General features: G+C 55.1%; 2 protein-coding genes across 5 annotated transcripts; one reads left to right on the top strand and one right to left on the bottom strand.

Moving 5' to 3' along the window:
- Window positions 1–1858: 1858 nt before the first annotated feature.
- On the bottom strand, window positions 1859–10086 carry TMEM109 (transmembrane protein 109). 4 transcript variants are annotated; one of them, XM_075928395.1, is made up of 4 exons: window positions 10014–10086; window positions 8962–9218; window positions 5193–5295; window positions 1859–3901 (listed from the first exon to the last, which is right to left on the bottom strand). In XM_075928395.1, the coding sequence occupies exons 1-4, from the start codon at window positions 10069–10071 to the stop codon at window positions 3513–3515; spliced, it is 807 nt and encodes a 268-aa protein (XP_075784510.1). In that variant the 5' UTR covers window positions 10072–10086; the 3' UTR covers window positions 1859–3512. The 4 variants fall into 4 exon arrangements, with proteins under 4 accessions (XP_075784510.1, XP_006110342.2, XP_014429649.1 ...); XM_006110280.4 differs by lacking the exon at window positions 10014–10086 and adding an exon at window positions 9537–9633; XM_014574163.3 differs by lacking the exon at window positions 10014–10086 and adding an exon at window positions 9523–9630.
- Window positions 10087–10672: 586 nt separating this feature from the next.
- Window positions 10673–19349, top strand: PRPF19 (pre-mRNA processing factor 19). The gene is made up of 16 exons (XM_075928394.1): window positions 10673–10892; window positions 12084–12233; window positions 13207–13283; window positions 13504–13645; window positions 13874–13947; window positions 14039–14101; window positions 14309–14350; window positions 14610–14684; window positions 15164–15239; window positions 15527–15636; window positions 15865–16020; window positions 16157–16226; window positions 17110–17195; window positions 17977–18147; window positions 18528–18633; window positions 18851–19349. The coding sequence occupies exons 1-16, from the start codon at window positions 10874–10876 to the stop codon at window positions 18946–18948; spliced, it is 1515 nt and encodes a 504-aa protein (XP_075784509.1). The 5' UTR covers window positions 10673–10873; the 3' UTR covers window positions 18949–19349.
- Window positions 19350–20122: the final 773 nt, after the last annotated feature.

Here is a 20122-nt window from a genome sequence, read left to right as displayed (position 1 = left end):
CTGTTTGGGGGAAGGCTACCGTGCTGTGTGTACAGGCTGGCAGTAGAGAGCCTGGATCCCGGATGGGTGCTGGGGCCCCAGCATCATGCAGGCTATAAAGGGAACCTGTTAGATCCAGGCAGCAACAAAGAGAGAGGGCAAAAGAGAGAGAACAGGAGCCCCGAGTGCAACACAAACAGAAAGAGAAAGGACAAGAGAGCGAGAGGCAGCAAGGCAGAGTGGTAGGAGACAGAGCGAGGGAACGGGGAGGTGGACAGACTGACAGAGACCCTCAGGGACAGGCAGGCAGGCAGATGGAAAGAGAGGGCGGGGGGGGGAGGGAGCCCAGCCTCCAATTCAGGCCTTTGGTGACTGGTGCTTTGTATAGAGCCGGACAGGCTGGTGGGACAGAGCGAGTGGATTCCTGAGCGTGCCTTAAGCCTGTTGCCCTGCGGCTCGCTAAGCCCAGCTGCATCAGGGCCAGTCCCAGCCTGCCAGAGCCTCAGGCACCCGAGCAGTGCTGGGTGCCATGGAGAGCTCACACGCAGCCCTCTTGCTCCGACTTGCCTCCCTCCATAAAGAGCCAGCCAGCAGCATGGAGCTGCAGCCGGTCGGCTGTGCGCTGGGGCTCTGGGAGAGAGGGGGCTGGCACGGACCCCACTTCACTATCACTCTATTGGGATCTGCCATCAGCCTGCAGCAGAGAACAGCTGGGTGACCCGGAGGGGGAGACCTATGGAGAGGCACTGGGGGATCGGAATACAAGGATAAGCAAATGAGAGCATGGAAGGGAGGCTGTGTGAGGGCAACAGTGAGTCCAGACACAGCAGCTATAGGATCAGGAGCAGACTCGCCAGACATAGCCCCCACCCCTTTCTGTTCTCTGGCCCTACAGAGAGTAATGGGGGCTGGGCCAGGGGTAGGACTGGAAGTGTCAGAGTTTAGGCTACAAGGCCCTCAGATCAGTGAGCCTGGCCTCCTCTACAGTCCTCACTAAATGCAAACCCCAAGATATTACAGCCTGTTGAAGACACAGCAAGTGTGTGCCAGAGGCAGGGTCTAGCAGGGAGCGAGATGGGCCAATATCTGAGACATCCCCCCCTTTACCCATCCAGCCTGCAGGGGCAAGAAGATGGGGGTCCCACCTGGCTGTTGGCTGCCCCCAGTGCTGTGATCACACCCAAAGCTGGGGGGAGCTCTGAGGCTCCAGCCTTCCCGCTCCCTTGCTGCTGGATGGTATCCCCACTGCCCCATGGCGTGTCCTGCCCTCCCCAGCCCCGGGGGGACTGTAACGCACACAGCCCCTGTAACCTGCCCTTCTCCTACAGAGCAGGGTGAGAATGGCAGCACAACATCTCTCCCTGTTCCCCATCATAGCCCGTCCATTCCTGGAGCGCCTGGGGGATCCACGTGGTCAGGGATGAGCACAGGCAGCTTGGAGGACGTTAATCCCCTCCCAAGACACTGGGACGCCGTTGTCTAGAACTCCAGATTGTAACATGAGGCACGCTGGCAATCCCTTTCCCGACAGCTGGGCCCGGAGAGAAGAAAGGGCCTAGCCAGGGTGTTGGCAAAAATTCCCCCGCCCCTCAAGGCTCTCAGCTGCTGTCCTTGCCTAGCAGCCAGCCCTCCTCCGGCACCTTCCCTCCCCCCACTGCCAGGGCCCCCCCTCTACTCTCTAATATCCCACTGCTCCAGTCCCCACTTCCTGCTGCATCCTCTGCTGGCAAAGGCTGGGACTGGAGTAACCCAGTGTTCACCCCCGTACTCCTGTGCACTGTTCCCACAGCACCCCCTGCTGGGAAGGACTGGGCCTGCAGTGTTCCTTCCAGGAGCAGAGGAAGAAAGAAATCCAGACTCGCCCACGGGCTGGACAGAATGTGGTTCAGTAGATTTTATTTGGAACCTGATAACAAAATGGCCTGTTTAAAATAGAATGGTCAAAACACAGATTGGCAGCTGACAGCACACACCCAGCCAGGCCCGGTCCAGCTTCCTGGCCTCAGCTCCAGCCCCAGGGGACAGAACAGCTCAGCTCATCACCGCCATGATAGGAGGGGGCTGCACACCCCGGAGCTTGCAGAGATGCTCACCCTAGCTCTCATGGAGTGAGCACAATACAAAGAGCAGCATAGACGGGGTAGCGGGAGCTACGGAGGCTCGCTGGCTGAGTCTTTACCCCAGGAGTTCAGGAGGGTGTGTAACTCAGCCGGGTCCTCTCCACGACTGGCCTGTGCATGCTGAGCGAGAGCCAGCGCAGCAATCCACACGGACTGAGAATCAGCCCCCTTGCTCCACCTTCCCATGGCGCTCGCGGGAGGATGAACAGGAATTGCTCTGCACCCCTCCTTTCTGATCGGTTGGGACCCGCTCCTCCCTGGGTAGATGAGCACAAAGGTCGCCCTCCATGCCTGATGTGGCAACGAGACACAACTCTCACCCCGGCTCTGACAAACGTTGGGGGGACTGCCCTGCGCCCCTCCTGTGTGCTGTGCGTCTTTGGCTTGGACGGTGTTGGGGGTGGTCCTTAGAAAGGACCTGTAAACATCTTCCCACGCACACGCAGTTTCCTCTCCTGCCCCCTCCCCCCCCCCCACAACATCCACTCGTAGCATAAGAAGGCACTGTTGGCTTGATCAAGGCACTTAGGGAAACCCTGCCCCTGATCACCAGAAATCACCCCCTCCTGCAATGGGATATGGTGCCCCTGCCCCCACTCCCAACCCCCTTTATCCATCCAGCATCTCCGCTCCAGCCAGAGTCCAAGGGAGCAGCAAAAGCTCAGCACCTCTGCACATCAAGCCCTTTGGACCCAACCCTCTTAGCAAGGCTGGTGTTGCACTAGGGGAGCAGGTGGGGACAGGAGGAGGCAGAGGTGGAGGGGGAAGTGGGCACAGGCAGTGGGTGAAGAGGAGAAGCCCTGGGAAGGGGACAAGAGGGAAATAGGAAGGGAAAAAATTCAGCATCAAACCCCACTTGGTTCCAGACTCACCAACACCAAAGTGGCCCCTTTAAGCCCCAGGGGAGATGGCAGGAGTGGAGGCATCCTCGCCCCTCCCCCCCAGTCACTCCTGGGACCACGATAGGCTGGGGAAATCACATCACCCCCGGCGAGATCCCTTTTGGCTTCCCTGGGTCCTAGGGTGGCTGGGAGGGGGCAGCCTGCAAGTGCCTGGGGAATGGGGGGATGTAAATTAGTGCATAGGGATGGGGCCTATGAGTCCCTAAGGACTCACAGTAGGAAGGGGCCTGAGAAGGGCCAGGAGGTGGGTGAGGTCTATGAGCATGCTCAGTGGGGAGGAGCCTGAGAAGACCCACGAAATAGGTGGGGTCTATGAGCAAGCACAGTGGGGAGCGGCCTGAGAAGGGCCACAAAGTGGTTGGGGTCTATGAGCATGCAGTGGGTGGGGCCTGTCCCATGGGAAGGGTTGTGAGCACCCATGGATGGAGCCCCTCATGTGCAGAGGGTTACGGCAGCTGCGGGTTGTGGGGTGAGAGTCTGTCGAGGGCTGGGAGGGGCTACTTCCTGCCCCTCACTCATCCTGCTCCACGTTCCACGGGGACCCCCGCCTCTGCCGGCGCCGCAGCTCCTCCACTTGCCACTCCAGGTTGCGCACCTTGGCCTCCAGCTGGCTCCCGGAGCGGCGTGCGCTGCTCAGCCGCCCCAGCAGGGCGTACAGGGTGAGCAGGCACAGCAGCAGCAGGGCCTGCACCGAGCGGTTGGGCACCGCTGAGACGATCAGCAGGAAGCAGCCCAGGAAGACCACCACCTTCAGCCCCCACATGACATGTCCCAGGATGGCCAGCACCAAGCCCAGCAGCTGTGAGAGCAGCCAGTAGCCCACCACAGCCACCAGGCCCCACAGCAGCAGGGTCTGTACTTGAGCAGGGCCCAACTTAAGGGGCTGGACCACTTGATCCCCTGGAAAGGGAAGGAGGAGAAGGAAAGCGATTAGACATAGGTGAGACCTGATGCTTTACTGACCCCCTATGACTGACCTATGGGGCTGAGGTAACCCCCACGATAGCCACCCCAATTAGGGACGTGAATGGTTAACTGGGTGATGCTTACTGGTTACGGTTATCTGGCGGGGGCCCGCCACAGGCCGAGTTCTGCTCCACGGCTTGCCACAGGCGGGGGTGCTCCAGTCCCACTAAAGCAGCTCCCATCTACCCTCATTTAATGGGTTGAACATAACGTTTAACTGGTTAATTAAATAGGATCCCTAGCCCCAATAGGGCTGGGCCAGGCTAGGCCAAGTGATAACGCTTGGGCTGGAAGGAGGATCTCCAGCCCAACTAGGCAAGGACAGGTTGCTCCTCAAGAGAAGGGCATGATGGGGGAGGGAGGGGGAGGACTGGTTTCAGGAGGAACTCCTTCTGTGCTAGACAGAGAAACAGTGGCGACTCCTAATCTCCCCTCACAGGCTTGGGCAAGGTCTTCCCTGGGGTGCCGAACTAAGGGCGGCATGTGTGAAGTAACCTCATTGTGCTGGAGGGGGAGAGCTGCTTAAGAGACATAACCCACCCCCACCAGCCTGGAAGGCCCCTCTCTCCTTTCCTCCCCACCAGACCGGAAGGCCCGTTTTCAAGCCATCAAATGCAGGAGGGGAAGGACAAAGCTTCTTCCCTTTCCCCCTACTGCGGGACGGGCACAGAGTGCAGATTGGGACACACCTCTCTTTGCTGTGGAGGGCAGGACTGGACTCTCATGCTCCAAGGAGAGAGAATGATGAAAGAACAGACCAGTCCCCACACTGTCCTCGGCTGCATGCAGGGGAGGGACATGCCCGGAGGGCTCAGTGTCAAACCGTGGATCAGGCACTGAACTGGGGCGCAGGAGACTTGGGTTTTATTCTTAACTCTGCCACTAGGCTGCTGGGTGATCTTGGCCACCCTCCTCATCCTCTTTATGCCTCTCACCCCTTCCCCTCCTTTCTTCATCTGAAGAAGTGGGCTGTGCCCACGAAAGCTCATGACACCATCTACATGATTTTTTACTCTCTAAGGTGCTGCTAGACTATTTGTTGTTTTTCAAGTTTTTCCTGTTACAGACTAATTTGGCAACCCCTCTGAAGCTTTATTTACTCAGTTTAGACTGTAAACTCTCTGGGGCAGGGTGCATCTCTCACTGGGCGCCTCTGGGGTGCTGCCCAAACTGGGCCCTGATCTCAGCTGGGATCTCTCAGTGACGCTGGTAAATAACAACTTACCATTGACCCCGAAAGCGCTTAGGATCTGCCCTGCAATTCCGGACAGGGTGATCAGACCTGCCGAGATGCCGGAGGACACAATCCAGAACACGGATGAGACGTTCTGCAGGGAAAAGAGAGCAGGTCTCAGACTCCGCCTAAAAGTGCCGAGATACCCCGGTGGGAGAGAGAGGACACAGGGCCATGGAAGAATGTAAGGGAAGAGTGTGTGTGTGTGTGTGTGGGGGGGGGGGGGGCATGTTCCTCCTTTGTGTCTGCTAAAGGCACCAGGTCAGAACCTCCTGCCTGATTGGGCTGAGAGCCACTTTGCTGCCTGGGCAGATGAGGACACATCAGGCACATGGGAATCCCCACAGGATGTGGTGCCTGGCTGGGTGAATGCAGCCTTCCCTGCCAGTAAATGGAGCAGCACCTGGCATCGGAGATGTGGCCACGCTGCCTTGTACAGGAAGCCCCATGTGCCAGCTGAGCCCCTCTCCATGCCAGGGTGAAGGGGAGACCTCGCCTTCGCTTACCATTTGCAGAAGCCTGAGAGGCCCCAGGAGGTCCCTCTCCCCAGCTGTAAAGGAAGGAGGGATGGCTGGGCTGTGGGGAAAGGACTGGGGCTCATTCCTAGCTCTGCCACAGACCCCAGTGTGACCTGCAAGTCACTGCATCTCTGCAGAGCCCAGCTGTAAGAGGGGGAGAGCAAAGGCTATTCCTCCACACGGCCTTTGAGCCTGTCTGGAGGCTTGGTGGCCTTTCAGATCAACCCAGATCCTTGGCTCTGAGAGGAGAGGCACAGGGGTGAAAGGGACCTGCAGAGCTCCCATCACAGGGGAGCCTAACGCAAGCTCTACACCAGCAGCTCCCAGTGTAGGTACAGTGCTATGGTCTTTCTTGGGGAAGTGCCACAAGGCTTTGGCTGTTCCTGACTGCGAGGGCAGCCTCTTGGGGCCTTGGGCAGCCCCTGAAACTGCTCTAACTTCACTAGGGCCTGAAATAGTCCCCTCCCAGGAAAACCACACAGGTGGTGCGGGGTCCCCTTTCCCACCATCCCCTGGGCCTGGTGCCAAGCTCAGCATGGCTGCAATTAGGGTGGACTGATTTATATCAAGCCAATTTACATCAGTAATTTGGATCATCAAGTGGAAAGCCACGGTTTTAAATCAGTTTTAATTAACAGTTCCACTTGTAGTACAGTTATTTTCTAAAGAACAGAAGCGTGTTCTTCTTGGTTGAGCTACCCTTCGAACATGCTGATTTATAACTACATAGAGCCTCGACACTACATTTGGTACATCTGTTTGTTCCCTAGTGCGAAGGCACATGGCAGTGGCTCAGAATCAGAGGCCAGATGATCTCAACACCCATATGACTAGATCAGATTCTTGCTCCTAGTAGCACAGCCTGTGTCTCCCGCCCCCCCTTAATACATGACATGACCTGTTCTGCCACATGTAGAAAGCATGATTTCAAGTGAGAATTTTACCCCTTATTCTTTATCTAGGAAAGCCGTCATTAACACATTTTCGCGAGAGGCTCAGGGCTACAGCAACTTGATTTTTCATTTAAATGTTCTAAGAGATGACATGTGGGTCTTAATATAGTTTGAAATTCAGGATTTTAACCAGATTTTTTAAAAAAAATAAAGAAACTGATCTAAATAAATTAAAAACATCCAGTTGAAAAACCAAAAATAACCCATACAACTATATCCAGCTGATTGCAATCCAGCCCAGAGCAAACAGGCTACCTGTGGCTCCTGAATCCAAGATAACATATTTCCTAAATACTTGTATCTCACAGGGTACGGCTAAACTGTGGGAGGGGTTTCGGAAGAAGTATGCAAATAGTGCTAGCCTTTTTCCCCCCGAAAGAGGCTTTTCCGCCATTTGGCCCCATCTACATGTGGCCAAAAGTCGGAACCCTCCTCCCCCTTTTTCAAAAGCCCCCTTCTTCCTCATAAAATGAGGCTTACGGGGGCTTCCAAAAGAGGGTTTTTTTTCAGAAGAGGTGTAGACGGAGCCAAATAGCAGAAAAGCCTCTTCCAAGGAAAAAACCTGAAGAAGGTATGCAAATGCGAGTGCTATTTGTGTATCTCTTCTGAAATGCACCCCCCCCCACCAGTGTAGCCATACCCTGTGAGACACAAGTATTTAGGAAATATATGCCAAACCTTCAGCTAATCAGATGCCAGCGCATCCTGTTTCAAAGTTCCACTGGTGTCAGTGTGCCAGTCCCTCCAATGCACAAGTTGGTCCGGATGTTGATATCACACTCACTTGATAAGATCTTATGCTCTGAAGTGCTACTGAACCAGCCAGCTGGCTCCATCACCCCAGAAGGAAAGAAAAAAAGGAAGCTCCTTCTGTCTAACGTGCTTTTGCAACCCCCTTTACCATAGTATCTGAGCTCCTTGCAACCTTCAGTGTATTTATCCTCACAGCCCAAACAGGGCTGGACTGTTGTCCCCCTTTGATAACTGGGGAGCTGATACACAGAGAGGCTACAGGACTTGACAAAGGTCACCAAGTGAAAGCTGGGGCAGAGCAGGGAATTCAATCCCGATCCCTGGGCCTCAGACCAATATCCTAACTGTGGGACCATCCTTATGCTCTTATCCTTTCTGGGCACTTATCAGCCCTTAATAAAGCAAAGTCTCACCCACCCCCAACCTTGGGAAGCAGCTGTCACTCGACTGATCGGATAAGCAAGAGGTTGCAAGGAGCTGCTGCCAGAAGAGCTAGGAATAGAACTTATGTCTCTAATGGCAGAACCAAGACTCTGGCACACATATTGCCTACTGGCAGAGCAGCTGGCTGAGTTGAACTAAACTTCCCTGGTCAGAAATCCCAGGGGTTGGGAGGGGAGGGGAAGAGGGAGAAATACCAAGCTTCTAGAAATGGGTAAGCTAGGTTTGACCAATACAGGCTGCACTGGAAATGGATTATACAGGTTCAACCTCTCTAGTCTGGGACCCTTGGGAGCTGACTGGTGACCAGAGAAGGTCAATATTGTTTAGTGGCATTACCAGCACTTCCACTGCTTACTGGGCTCCTAGAAGATATTTAGGGGTAAATTAGAGCTGAACAGCACAGAACATTGAGAGCCAGAACTGGTGGCTGTAAACAAACTTTATGGGACTGCAGGAAACGTGGCCACACCCATGAGAACTGGACATCCAGCTAACTAAAATCATGCCAGACCACGGATGTTGCTGGACTAGAGAGTGCCAGACTAGAGAGGTTCAGCTTGTACTAGCCTTCTTCTCAGTGTATGCACATCATGCCGCAGGTGGCACGAGACTAGGATTCATCACTGAATTTGGTCCGCTGCTTGGGTCATTAGCTTCCCCAGCCCAGGGCAGATATAGACAGGGAGTGCAACCTGAGCAGTGATTCATACCTCCATGTGCCACTTATTTTGCCTAAAGTATGTAATAAAAAAGAGCTAAGTGGTGGCGATAGTATTATCTAATCACCTGCCATCACTAGATCTCACAACACTTCCCAGTATCATTTGCCTCATTTTACAAATGGGGAAACAGGCACGGGGGGATCCTTGCTCAAGATCACCCAGTCCAGCTGGGAAGAGAAACCTGGTCTCCTGAGTGCCAGTGGCTGCTCTACCCACTAGACTATGCTGCCTTCCTACATTCGCCTCTTATGACAGCTCTGACAATGCTCAAAGTTATTTCAATTGATCCCAGAGAGCAGTCAGTCAAGCACCCCACACAAATAAATACAGCCCCCCTTCTTTCCTGATTCAGCTAGGATTCCAGCCTTACCTCTGTCACGAGTTGAAGTGCATCCTGGCCAATCCACTCCTCCAGAGTCTCCCTCAAGCCCTGAGCCAGCTGGGACAGGAAGTCAGAATGGACGGCTGCTTTCCAGGTTTCGCCATGAGTGCTGGCCCCAGCCACATGAAGGAAAGCGATTGACATCAGGAGAGCCATGGCTAGTCGGAGCAGGGCTTGGCGGCAGCATGAGGACTTAAGATCCCGCCCAGTCATTTCTCTGGCTCTCCTCTCTGCCCCAGGAGTCTCTGCCAACGGAAAAGAGAAAGATGACTAAAGGCACAGAGCATAACGAAGTGGGTCTTTGCCCACAAAAGCTTATGCTCCCAACACTTTGGTTAGTCTATAAGGTGCCATAGGACTCCTTGCCACTTTTGCAGATTGAGACTAACACAGCTACCCCTCTGATACTTAACAAAGTTATAGAATCCCTGTGTTTCTGTTGGCCCCAGGCCAGCACCGCAATGTCAGGAATGTCAAGCAGGCAAACAACATCCCAGCGACACCAGGGTAACTGTGATCTCGCCTTTTAGTTGAGAATCAGCCACTTACCAATACCCACTTACCGGCTTCCTGACCTCTCCCCAGGCTTCCCTCCCCCCCACACTCCCCTGTAAACTGCCTAGCCTCCTGGAAAGGATGACTCATGTTTCAGCCAGTGAGTGAGCTGTGGTTATGCAGACAGACAGGGCATCAAGCCAGTCAGAGGGAGAAATTCAACACCCAAGCCCCACCCTTCTGGACCCCCAGGCACTCATAGCATGTGGAAATGAGGTCAAAGGTCAAACCTGCACCCATCTTAGGCAGTGATCACATCACACACAGCTCTGGCAGAGCGAGCTGACAGTGCTTGGGCGAGACTGAAAGAACAGCTGGGTGCTGCAAGCCTGCTGATGGGAAAGGAGAGTCTCTCTGTGCTTCAGGGGCAGCGCTGAGGCAAGCGCCAGAAATGCCATCTTTGGGAACAAGTATTAGATGAGGTAGCCGTGTGAGTCTGAATCTGCAGAAGCGGCGAGGAGTCCTGTGGCACCTTATAGACTCACCGAAGCGTTGGAGCATAAGCTTTCGTGGGCAAAGACCCACTTCGTCCCATGCACGCATGCCACAGGACTCCTCGCCATCTTTGGGAAGAGTCACGGAAACTCGGCCCTGGGCTTGCTCCCGGCCTGCTGCCAAGGGCCCGCAGAGCAGCGTGCTGCAAAGCCCAGGGGCCAGCGGCGAGGGCAGCCCAGAAGCCAAGCTCCCCTGGCAGCACAGCGGCTGCCCCCTCCTGCCACCCCAGAACCAGGCGCCTTGGCCGTGGCTGCCACGGCGCAGCCCACAAAGCCTCTGGGAAGCTGCTGTGGGGCGCAGGGGGGATGCTCCAGGCTGGGCACCTCACCCTGGCTGCCAGGCCCCAGCACCGCAGCTCACCCTGGGGGTGGGGGTGGGGGCAGCTCTGCCCAGCTGCTGGCCAGAACGCTGGGCGCGCAATTCAAATCTAGCACCTGGCGCGGGGGCCGCTGGGAATTGTAGTCATAGAGGTGTGTGAGTGTGTCCCCGCGCAGAGCATTGTGGGAGTTTCAGCCCTGGGCGGCACCCAGTGCATTCTAGGAACGAAGCGCGGCATGCCGGGAGTGGCAGTTCCAACCACCTCGCCCCCTCCGGAAATGCCCGAGCGGCAGCCGGAAGTTGCCGAGCTGCGCCTGCCCGGAGCATGCGGAGAAGAGTTCCGTTTCCGGCGGGGGCGGGGCTGTGGAGTCTGCCGCGCTTCTCTGGGGCCCCGCGTGAGCGAGTGGACGCGGCGCGAGGCCGGTCTCGGTCGGGACGCAAACTCTCTCTCTCCCCCCCGCCCCCCTTCTCCTTCCCGGAAACGGGGCCCGTGACCCGGAAGCAGAACCGGGACCCTTAAGGAGACGCCGCCATGTCCCTGATCTGCTCGAGTGAGTGACGGGCCGGGGGCCGCGGGGGGAGGGGCCGGGCTTGAGTCGCCCCCCGGTGACCGATCCTCCCCGCGGGCCCGGTGTCTCTGCAGCGGACCCAGGAGGAGACTGCAGACCCCCCCCCCCCCCCGCTGGGTGTCCCCTGGGGGCCCCGATCCCGGTTCGTGCCGAGCCCCTCGGCGCCCGAGTCTGCACCTGAGTCCGCCCCTGCAAGGCCGCGGCTGCCCGGCCCGTGTCCCGGGAGGCGCAGCGCCTGGGCTGGGCAGGCTGAAGCACAGACAAGCCCCCCCCCCTCCTCCCGGCTCACCGGGCTGGTGGGCCGGGGCCAGGCCGGGGGTGTCACAGCCAGGCGGCGATGGCCGGCCTCACCCGATACCCATTTTGCAGCGGGGTGAATTGGAAGTGGTCTTTCGTGCGGGGCGGGGGGGGGGGGGAGTCAAGTGCAGCTTGAACCTGCACCTTTTAGGCTTGTAGTTGGGCACCTGAGCCGCTCTGCCACGGTGCTGAGAACTAAATAAAGGTGCACGAGGGAGGGACTTAAGATATCTGGATGAAAATCTGCATGTACGGTTTTCAGTGCTGCTGATCCTACCAGTTCCCGTGGAAACGAGCTCAGAGAGCTTTCCATGGTAGCTCCTTCCCCTTAGGCACATAAACCGTGACAGTTACACTTCTGAGTGTGTCTCACATTTTTTGCCCTGTACAAATGTAGGTACTGCTGGTCTGTGCACATCTGACAGCTTGTGATGTATAAAGCAAGTCAAGCTTTTGCAGCTTATGCTAGAGATTACATATAACAGCACAGATGAAGAGCCATGGAATTCATAGTTAGGTTAGATTCATCATTAACTGCCTGATCTGCCCGGAGGGAGACCTAGCTACTTGTTGAAAGGCATGTGTGTGTCATTCAGGGACTAACTACGTTATTAGAAAACAGACCTTGGACAGAAAGATGGTGCACAGAAGCTTGAATCAATAAAGATAAATGAGGATGATGACAATAGCTTACATATAAACAGGGAAGGCATGGTAACAGTGCTATACATGTAGAGGCTGTAGGAAAGATTGGTCTGTGTCCGTTACCTTTGTCTTGGAGCTTCTCTGTCTTCTGGTAAGCAAGGGGTTTGTGTAAGGACCTAGGTTCTTTTGTTTGTCCACTTGTCACCACTGCAATCTTTTTATTTTTTGCAGTCTCAAATGAGGTGCCAGAGCACCCTTGTGTATCGCCAGTCTCAAACCATGTCTATGAGCGAAGATTGATTGAAAAGTACATTGCAGAAAATGGGACTGACCCAGTGAACAACCAGCCACTGTCTGAAGAGCAGCTGATAGATATCAAAGGTATCAAGCGGTGGGGAGAAGATTTAGAGGTGTGACATGGTCGAGTCTCACCAGCTGTAGGAAGTTGGGTGGATCATCACTACCATCACTTGGCCTTCTGACTAAGCCTTAGCTTCCACTGCTCACCAAGCAATTGCCTGGTGGGCCAGGAAGATATGATCATTACAGAAAGGCTACGTCTAGTTTTCTGTTAAAAGCATTTGCGGAAAAGAGCGTCTAGATTGGCACGGACGCTTTTCCGCAAAAGTGTTGGGGAAGAAAAGACACCAAGAGAATGTAGGAATCCTTATAAAAGGGGCAAATCAGTATTGAGTTTAATCATCTACATCCAAAATCTTTAGCATGTCCCTAGTGTCCTCTTACCTCTCAGGCAAAGTCTAAAAATTCCTGGGGAAGTAGGCCAACTTGGTGCCTCAAACTCTTCATATTTTCATCCGTCAAAGACTTTGGCTCTCCTCTGGCCCCTTTCTGCCTTCAGCCCTTTTGAATGCTGCCTTTTCCTCTTCTCTCTTGTTGGAATGATCTGGGTTTGGCTGGTATAGGCCCAGATTCCTCCCACTCCCAGCAGCCTCTGAGAGGACTTGTTAAATAGAGTCAGCTGCTTGGGGATTTCTGTTCTCCTCTGGGCAATTCACGCTGTCACAAGAGATGTATCTTGGGGATTTGGGGGCTCTGCTGAACCTTGTCGTTGGCAGGCTACTGCATTGGCTGAGCCACTAGCCTGATTGGCATGGTAGGATCCAGGATGCTCACGTCAGAGATACATTAACATCCTCATTGTCTAATGGGTCTCTTCCACAAGTGGCTCACGTAGGCTTAAAGCAGAGGATCAAGTAAGGGTGCACATGGATCTGGATAAAGGGATGGGTGAATGGATGTGTTTGAGGGTGGAGAAGAAGTAGAGAGGCAAGAGACAGGAAAGGAGATTAATCCTCACTGCTGAGGCTAACAGGTCCACGTGCCCCATTCACAGTTGCCCACCCGATCCGGCCCAAACCACCTTCGGCCACCAGCATCCCGGCCATTCTGAAAGCCCTTCAGGATGAGTGGGTAAGTGCCCTCGTGGGGAGAGATGGGGTGGGTGTTGGGGCAATGGAGAGAACAGGTTCTCTTCTGATTGGCTGGGGAGGTGGGCTGCCTTTTTTGCTCGCAGAGGTTGGGTGGGAGGAGTCCCCCACTCTACTTACCCAGGTAGGCAGAGCTTGCTGAGCTGGGGTGGACAGAGCATTGAGTTCTGGTGGGCTCCCTCACCGTGCGGCTCCTCCCCCAGGATGCCGTCATGCTGCACAGCTTCACACTCCGCCAGCAGCTGCAGACCACCCGCCAGGAGCTGTCGCACGCTCTGTACCAGCACGACGCTGCCTGCCGCGTCATCGCCCGTCTCACCAAAGAGGTCACTGCTGCCAGAGAAGGTAAGTCGGGGAGATGGCACTGATTGAGGACAAGGCTGCAGCACCATGGGGACAGTCTGAGGGGATTCTAATTCTAGCGCCCTGGGAGCCGGCGGGGAGGGGTGCAGCTTGTGGAGCAGGCAGGAGTCAGCGCCCAAGGGAAGAGGTAACAAAATCTCTGCGCCACTCCTGTGAATCTGCAGTTGGCACCCATGTCAACCCTTCAAACTGCTGCTTGTGTCTCCACAGCGTTGGCGACTCTGAAACCCCAGGCTGGCCTCATTGTCCCCCAGGCTGTGCCGTCTTCCCAGCCCAACATCACGGTGAGTCCCTCCTGCGTAGCTCTCTCCGTGCGCCTCCTGTCTGTGCTGTCATGCCTGCTGTACTCATGGGCTTCTTCTCTCCCCAATCCAGGGTGCTGGCGAGCCAATGGATCTGGGAGAGCTGGTGGGCATGACCCCCGAGATCATCCAGAAGGTAAGGAGCCCTCTGTTCCAGATTCGCCCTTCGCTCCACTACAGGAGCAATTCTCTTGTCCACCATCCCTGTCCCCCATGTAGTTGCTCCTTTTTCATCTCCCTGCCTCATCTGTTGCACCCTGTCGCTGCATGGTGCAGGTTGTCAGATGCCAGTCTTTTTGCTGACAAGTGTCTCAGTGCCTGAGTTCATTCTCTTGTTTTCCAGCTTCAAGACAAAGCCACGGTGCTGACCACGGAGCGTAAGAAGGTGAGTGGCTGTTCCCCAGTTTCTCTTCCTTCCCTGCAGTGGGGGGCAGGATGTAGGGGCTTTGAGGTGGGAGGGTGCTCTCCTTTGGGGCAGGGGAAAAGAAGCAGGAAAGTAGGAACTGTTGTTTTGGAGGTCTCTATGGAGGGAATTTCTCTGATCCCTGGGGTGGGGTGGCAAAGCAGGTCAGGGGAGGGATGCAGGGGCTTGGTGCTCTCCCAGGAGGATGCTCATTTCTCTTTGGATGCTCTCCTTGCTGTAGAGAGGTAAGACGGTTCCAGAGGAGCTGGTGAAGCCAGAGGAGCTCAGCAAGTACCGGCAGGTGGCCTCACACGTGGTGAGTTCTCTGATGCAGAGGGCTGCAAGCTAACTTGGGGCCTCAAAGCTTGGTGATGCCTGTGAATGCTCAGTCAGGCTTCCCCCAATGGCACAGTCCCTTATGCAACTACCTGGGGCTGTGCTGCTCTTCAGAACCTGGGCACGCTTGGTCCCCGTCCTGGAGTGGTAGCGGGGACGCTGTGCTGCTAGGGATCAGTCACTGCTTCTTCCTCTCGGTCCTCTGAGGCTCTGGAGTGTCCTCTCGGCAGCTGAGCTCTAAGCCCAGCACCTGAATCCTGAGCTGCCTCCTGTCTGCTTCTCCCCTCCTTGGCCATCAGCGCTGCTGCTAACAGACAGAGCTGAACAGGTGCTGGCTCTCAGGCATTGCGGGGGAGGAGGGGATAGCAAAGAGCCCTGGTGATTATGGCATCTGAACCAGTCTCGAGGGGCCCTTCCTGCTCAGCAGTGGTTCTGTCTGACACCCGTCTTTGTGCACAGGGCTTGCACAGCGCCAGCATCCCAGGGATCCTCGCCCTGGACCTCTGTCCTTCCGACACCAACAAGATCCTCACCGGTAAGGCAGCTGCCTTGGCGCCAGCTTCTGCCACCAGGCTGGCAGGGATGGATGGTGGCCTCTGGGAGCCACTGCTGCTGTTTGCCAGAGGGCAGGGATGTGGGTCAAAAGTCTCCCTGTTTGCTGGGCACACCGCTCGTCTGGCTTGGGCTGGTCCGGAGGGGTGGAGGGCAGCAGAGCTCTCTCTTTCCAGCTTTTGGAGATTGAGAGTCCCCATCAGTTCCAGGGGGCTGGATGTTGAGGGGAAATGGGTCTCTGGGCCCCACCCATCTCTGTTTGTGTTCTAGGCGGGGCGGATAAAAATGTCATCGTCTTTGACAAGAGCTCGGAGCAGATCCTGGCAACCCTCAAAGGGCACGCCAAGAAAGTCACCAGCGTGGTGTTCCATCCATCCCAGGTAAGGGCCAGTGCCAGCTCCCGCCCCATTTACCTTACGGTGTAACATCCCAAGGGGATGGATTGCGGGGTCTCCAGGCCCATAGCCCAGTGTACGGCGGACTTTTCTCCATATCCCTGCATGGGGAGGGGAAGGCTTCTGCTGAAGCCGCGCCTCAGCATTAACGCTGTCTCACTCCTCCCACTGTCGATGTTCTGACCGCCAGGCGTGTTCTGCCCTCACATCTAGGAGCTGGTGTTCTCCGCCTCTCCCGATGCCACTATCCGGATCTGGTCGGTCCCAAGCGCCACTTGCGTGCAGGTTGTCCGGGCCCACGAGAACGCCGTGACGGGGCTGAGTCTGCACGCCACCGGCGACTATCTCCTGAGCTCCTCTGATGACCAGGTGAGACCTGGATCGCCCCAACCTCTCCTTGCCCCCCGTGTTGTGGGAGCTCATCTTGATCAGCGAGGTGGCACAGGCAGAAGCAGCGGAGGGCAGGCTGCTGTGGGAGGCACTCACGCCTTGTCCTCTCTTTCAGTACTGGGCTTTCTCTGATATCCAGACGGGTCGTGTGCTCACCAAGGTCACAGATGAAACCTCTGGCTGTGGTAAGGGTTCGGTATTGGCAGGGCGGGAGGGAGGCGGAGGCTGGCTCACAGGGGTCACTGTGCTTCACTGAATTTTCGCAGTGGGGTAGCACATAAGAAGAGAAGCTTGTTAAGAATGTTTGTTTCAGAAATAACCGTGAAATATGTTCACTATTAACCTTAGGTTACATTTCTCACTACCTGCATGTCGATCTAGTGGATAGTCTAAGAGGTGTCTAACATATTTTAAAAATGAGCTTTCTGTAATACTTCTAAAGAAACGATACGTTGGAAAAATATTTTGTCCTAGATATAGGGCTGTCAATTGATGTGCGGTAACATCTGCGATTAAAGCAGGGAAGGATTAATGCGTTAATTTTTTTAACGTGTTAATCGCAGGCATTAATGCCGCACTGCCCCTTTGAAGCGCTGCTCCGGCACTTCCAAAGGGCAGCACGTTAGGAGTCGGGGATGCGCTGCCTGCGATTAACGTGGTGCTGCCCCTTGGAAACACCAAGGCGGCCTTTCCAAGGGGCAGCTGCACTGAGCCTGGGATCAGCTGAGAACTCCAGCTGATCCTGGGCTCCCATGGTGCTGCCCCTTTGAAATGCCTCTGCAGCACCAAGGGAGCCCAGGATCAACTGGAGGTCTCAGCTGACCCCAGGTTCAGTGCAGAACCTCAGTGCACGCGATTACATTCTTTAATCACTTGACAGCCCTACCTAGATAATCTTTCTGTATTCACCCTGGGTAAAAGGCTGCAGGAAGGGCCATATTCTGTGTTACACAAGGCCTAGGGAACCTGTGTTGGGGAAGGCTGGGAGGGGGCCTTGCTTTCTGCTGTGTTCTCCTGTTATCCCAGTGAGATGTGATCCTCACTCGGTCCTTTTTTGGGTCTCTGCAGCTCTCACCTGTGCTCAGTTCCACCCTGATGGGCTCATTTTCGGGACGGGGACTATGGACTCTCAAATCAAGATCTGGGACTTGAAGGTAGGGCTGGCTGGGTGTGCCCAACAGCTTCAAAGTCTGGTGCTGGAGGTTTCTAGGCTCTTACGCATATTGGCACGTCCAGCTTCATGGCTAGGAGCATGTTCAGACTGAGGTTGGGTCCCTATATACATTGTAGGTAGAGCATGGGGCCGCTAGGGCCTCCTCCTTTATGCACTAGGATCTCTGATTTCATTTAAAGAAAAATGTCTTTACCCCTTGTCACAACCACTCCCCATGTGACTGGCGCGCAAGCGACGCAGCAGGGGCTGCCTGAGCGTGCAGAGAGCCTGAGCCAGTGAGGGTGAAGCGACCCATTCAGCTCAATGATGTTTGCTCTGAAATGATGCTGCACGTTGGCATTAACTGTGTTCAGCGCTAGTCGAAGCACACAGGGAGAGAGGGGGTAGGAGTTCACTCTGGAGAGCTTGCCAGTTGACTCATTTTGCTGGGCTGAGTAGGGGGAGCTTGGATATCACATGTCTTCCACTCTGGCCCCGTCTGATAATGTGCACAGTCCTCCTAAGGGGGCGTGTGTGTAGGTGCCATAGCTTGGGTGGTCTCACCAGGGGAGAGTCACACTCTAGCCAGAGCCTGCTAATGTGAGGGGTTGGACTCATAGCACAAAGGGGTGTGGAGATGGCTCCTGTCCTCTGGATCTGGCTCTGTTAGGCTGGATCTTCCGTTCCCACAATCTGCTGCCCCCGGTCTTTTCCCAGCTGGCCCAAGCTGGTCACTGTCCTTGCCTGCCAGCAACAGGTGACTAACTCTCTGTCTGTCTCAGGAACGCACCAATGTGGCCAACTTCCCGGGGCACTCTGGCCCCATCACCAGCATCGCGTTCTCCGAGAACGGCTACTACCTGGCCACGGCCGCTGATGACTCCTCTGTCAAACTCTGGGATCTGCGCAAGCTAAAGAACTTCAAGACTTTGCAGCTGGACAATAACTTTGAGGTGCGTGCGACCTTCCTGCTGCATCAAGCCCTGTCCTTGCTTCCCCAGCCTCTTCCTGATGAGAGGATCCAGCTGAGGGGTGTGGCCTGGGGGAATTCTTCCTCTGTGTCCTTGTTGTGTGTCCTCATCTGGCTGGGCTTCTCCCTGCACCAGGGATCCCAGTGTGTGTGTTGAGAGGAAGGGGGAAGGTCCCCATCCAGAAACTGGTGTCTGGTAGGTGAGCGTGCAGGGGAGGGTGTTGCCTGCATAGACACAGGTGTTGTGTGTGCGAGAGAGAGATGGGTGCCCTCTGCACCTGGCAGCCTGGGGATGGAGGGAGAGAGCCCTCTGGATCTGGCACAAAGTTGTGCCCAGGGCTTAGATCTCACTCTTCTCTGTAGGTGAAGTCCCTCATATTTGACCAGAGCGGTACCTACTTGGCCCTGGGCGGCACAGACGTCCAGATCTACATCTGCAAGCAGTGGACGGAGATTCTCCACTTCACAGGTGAGGTGCCCAGCTGGGAGACGCTAACAGGCCTGTGCTGGTATCCTGGAGTGGGAGAACAGGTTGCTCCTCTCCCTGTGTCCCAGAGATCCCGTTCCCAGGGAATGTGCAGTGTGGTATGGCCCTGGGGTGGAGGGGAAGATGATCTAGTAGGATGAGTTGCAAATGAACCGCGCAGTCTCTCCCCCCTAACCGCCTCTCATGTCTCTCCCCACAGAGCACAGTGGCCTGACTACAGGTGTGGCCTTTGGCCACCATGCTAAATTCATCGCTTCCACAGGCATGGACAGGAGCCTGAAATTCTACAGTCTGTAGCCTCTGTTCCCCAAACATGGGGGATGGGGTGTGTTCTTCACTGTAGTGTGGGGATTATTGTGGGAGGCAAGGGGGGGGGTAACATGGGCGGGTTATCATGGCTTTACTTTGGGGTATCAGGAGGAGGCCAACCTAGTGCACTCCCTTCCCTGTACTCAAAGGCTTTGTTTTTCCAGTTTCGTGTTTGTCTTTCCAGCTTAGACTTTGTTCTGTGATTGTAACAAACGAAATGGAACCAAACCCATCCACCGATGGACAACTGTGAATGAGAGGCTAGCCTGGGGAAAAGAGGGGGTGACATAGGAATGGGAGAGAAGAGGGGGATGGGGAAAATGTGTGTGGTTTTTTTTTGTAAGCAGCTATCTAGTTTCATTAAAAAAAATAAAGAATGTTGAACCATCTAGGGGTGTGGGAATTGTGTGCAACTCCTCCCAGAGGAGCTGTGGGGTAGAGCTTGGAGGGGAAAGAACTGGGCCTTCTCGGAGGAGATCCAAGGCCAGGAGGGGCTATCCTGCTATCCCCATCATCTCAAGTGCTTCTGTCAGTGCTGTTTGAATAGTGATGACAGGAAGAGAGGTGGGGGCCTGCATCCGGCCAGCTTGCCCCATCTCCCCACCGTTCTCAGCTGATTAGAGTCCTGCTGCATGGCTGAGCTGTGAAATTTAGCCAACCCCATTGGAGTTTGTGGGATAGCAGCTGTTGCACTGGACTTGCTGTAGCTTCATAGAGACAGGCTTTTACTATTTCTCATGTTCTCCTCAGCTAATGACCTCAACAACTCCTTTAAGAGTATGAATCCCCACCTGTCATCTGCAGAGGAGGCACCGAATGCATTGCAATTTCATGTGACAGTAAACATGGCAGAGGTCACAGCAGGACTAGGACTGGAGGGTGGCAGATCTGAAGCCTCAGTCCTTGTTTTAACCACCAGATGAGGCCACTAACAGTTCCAACTGAGTAGTAACTTATTTGTATGGCAGAGGGCACTAGGGGTACGTCTAAACTACATGTCTCCGTCGTCGGAGGCATGTAGATTAGTTTATTCAAAAAAGGGAAATGAAGCCGCGATTAAAATAATCGTGGCTTCATTTTAAATGTAAATGGCTGCCCCACTCTGCCGACAAACAGCTGATCAGGCATGAAAACATGCCTGCACAAGGAGCCCCTAGAGACT

The sequence above is a fragment of the Pelodiscus sinensis genome, chromosome 4, assembly GCF_049634645.1.
Source record: "Pelodiscus sinensis isolate JC-2024 chromosome 4, ASM4963464v1, whole genome shotgun sequence".
Classification (NCBI taxonomy): domain Eukaryota; kingdom Metazoa; phylum Chordata; order Testudines; family Trionychidae; genus Pelodiscus; species Pelodiscus sinensis.
Note: the sequence above shows the minus strand (reverse complement) of the source record. Positions and strands in the feature narration are given on the sequence as shown.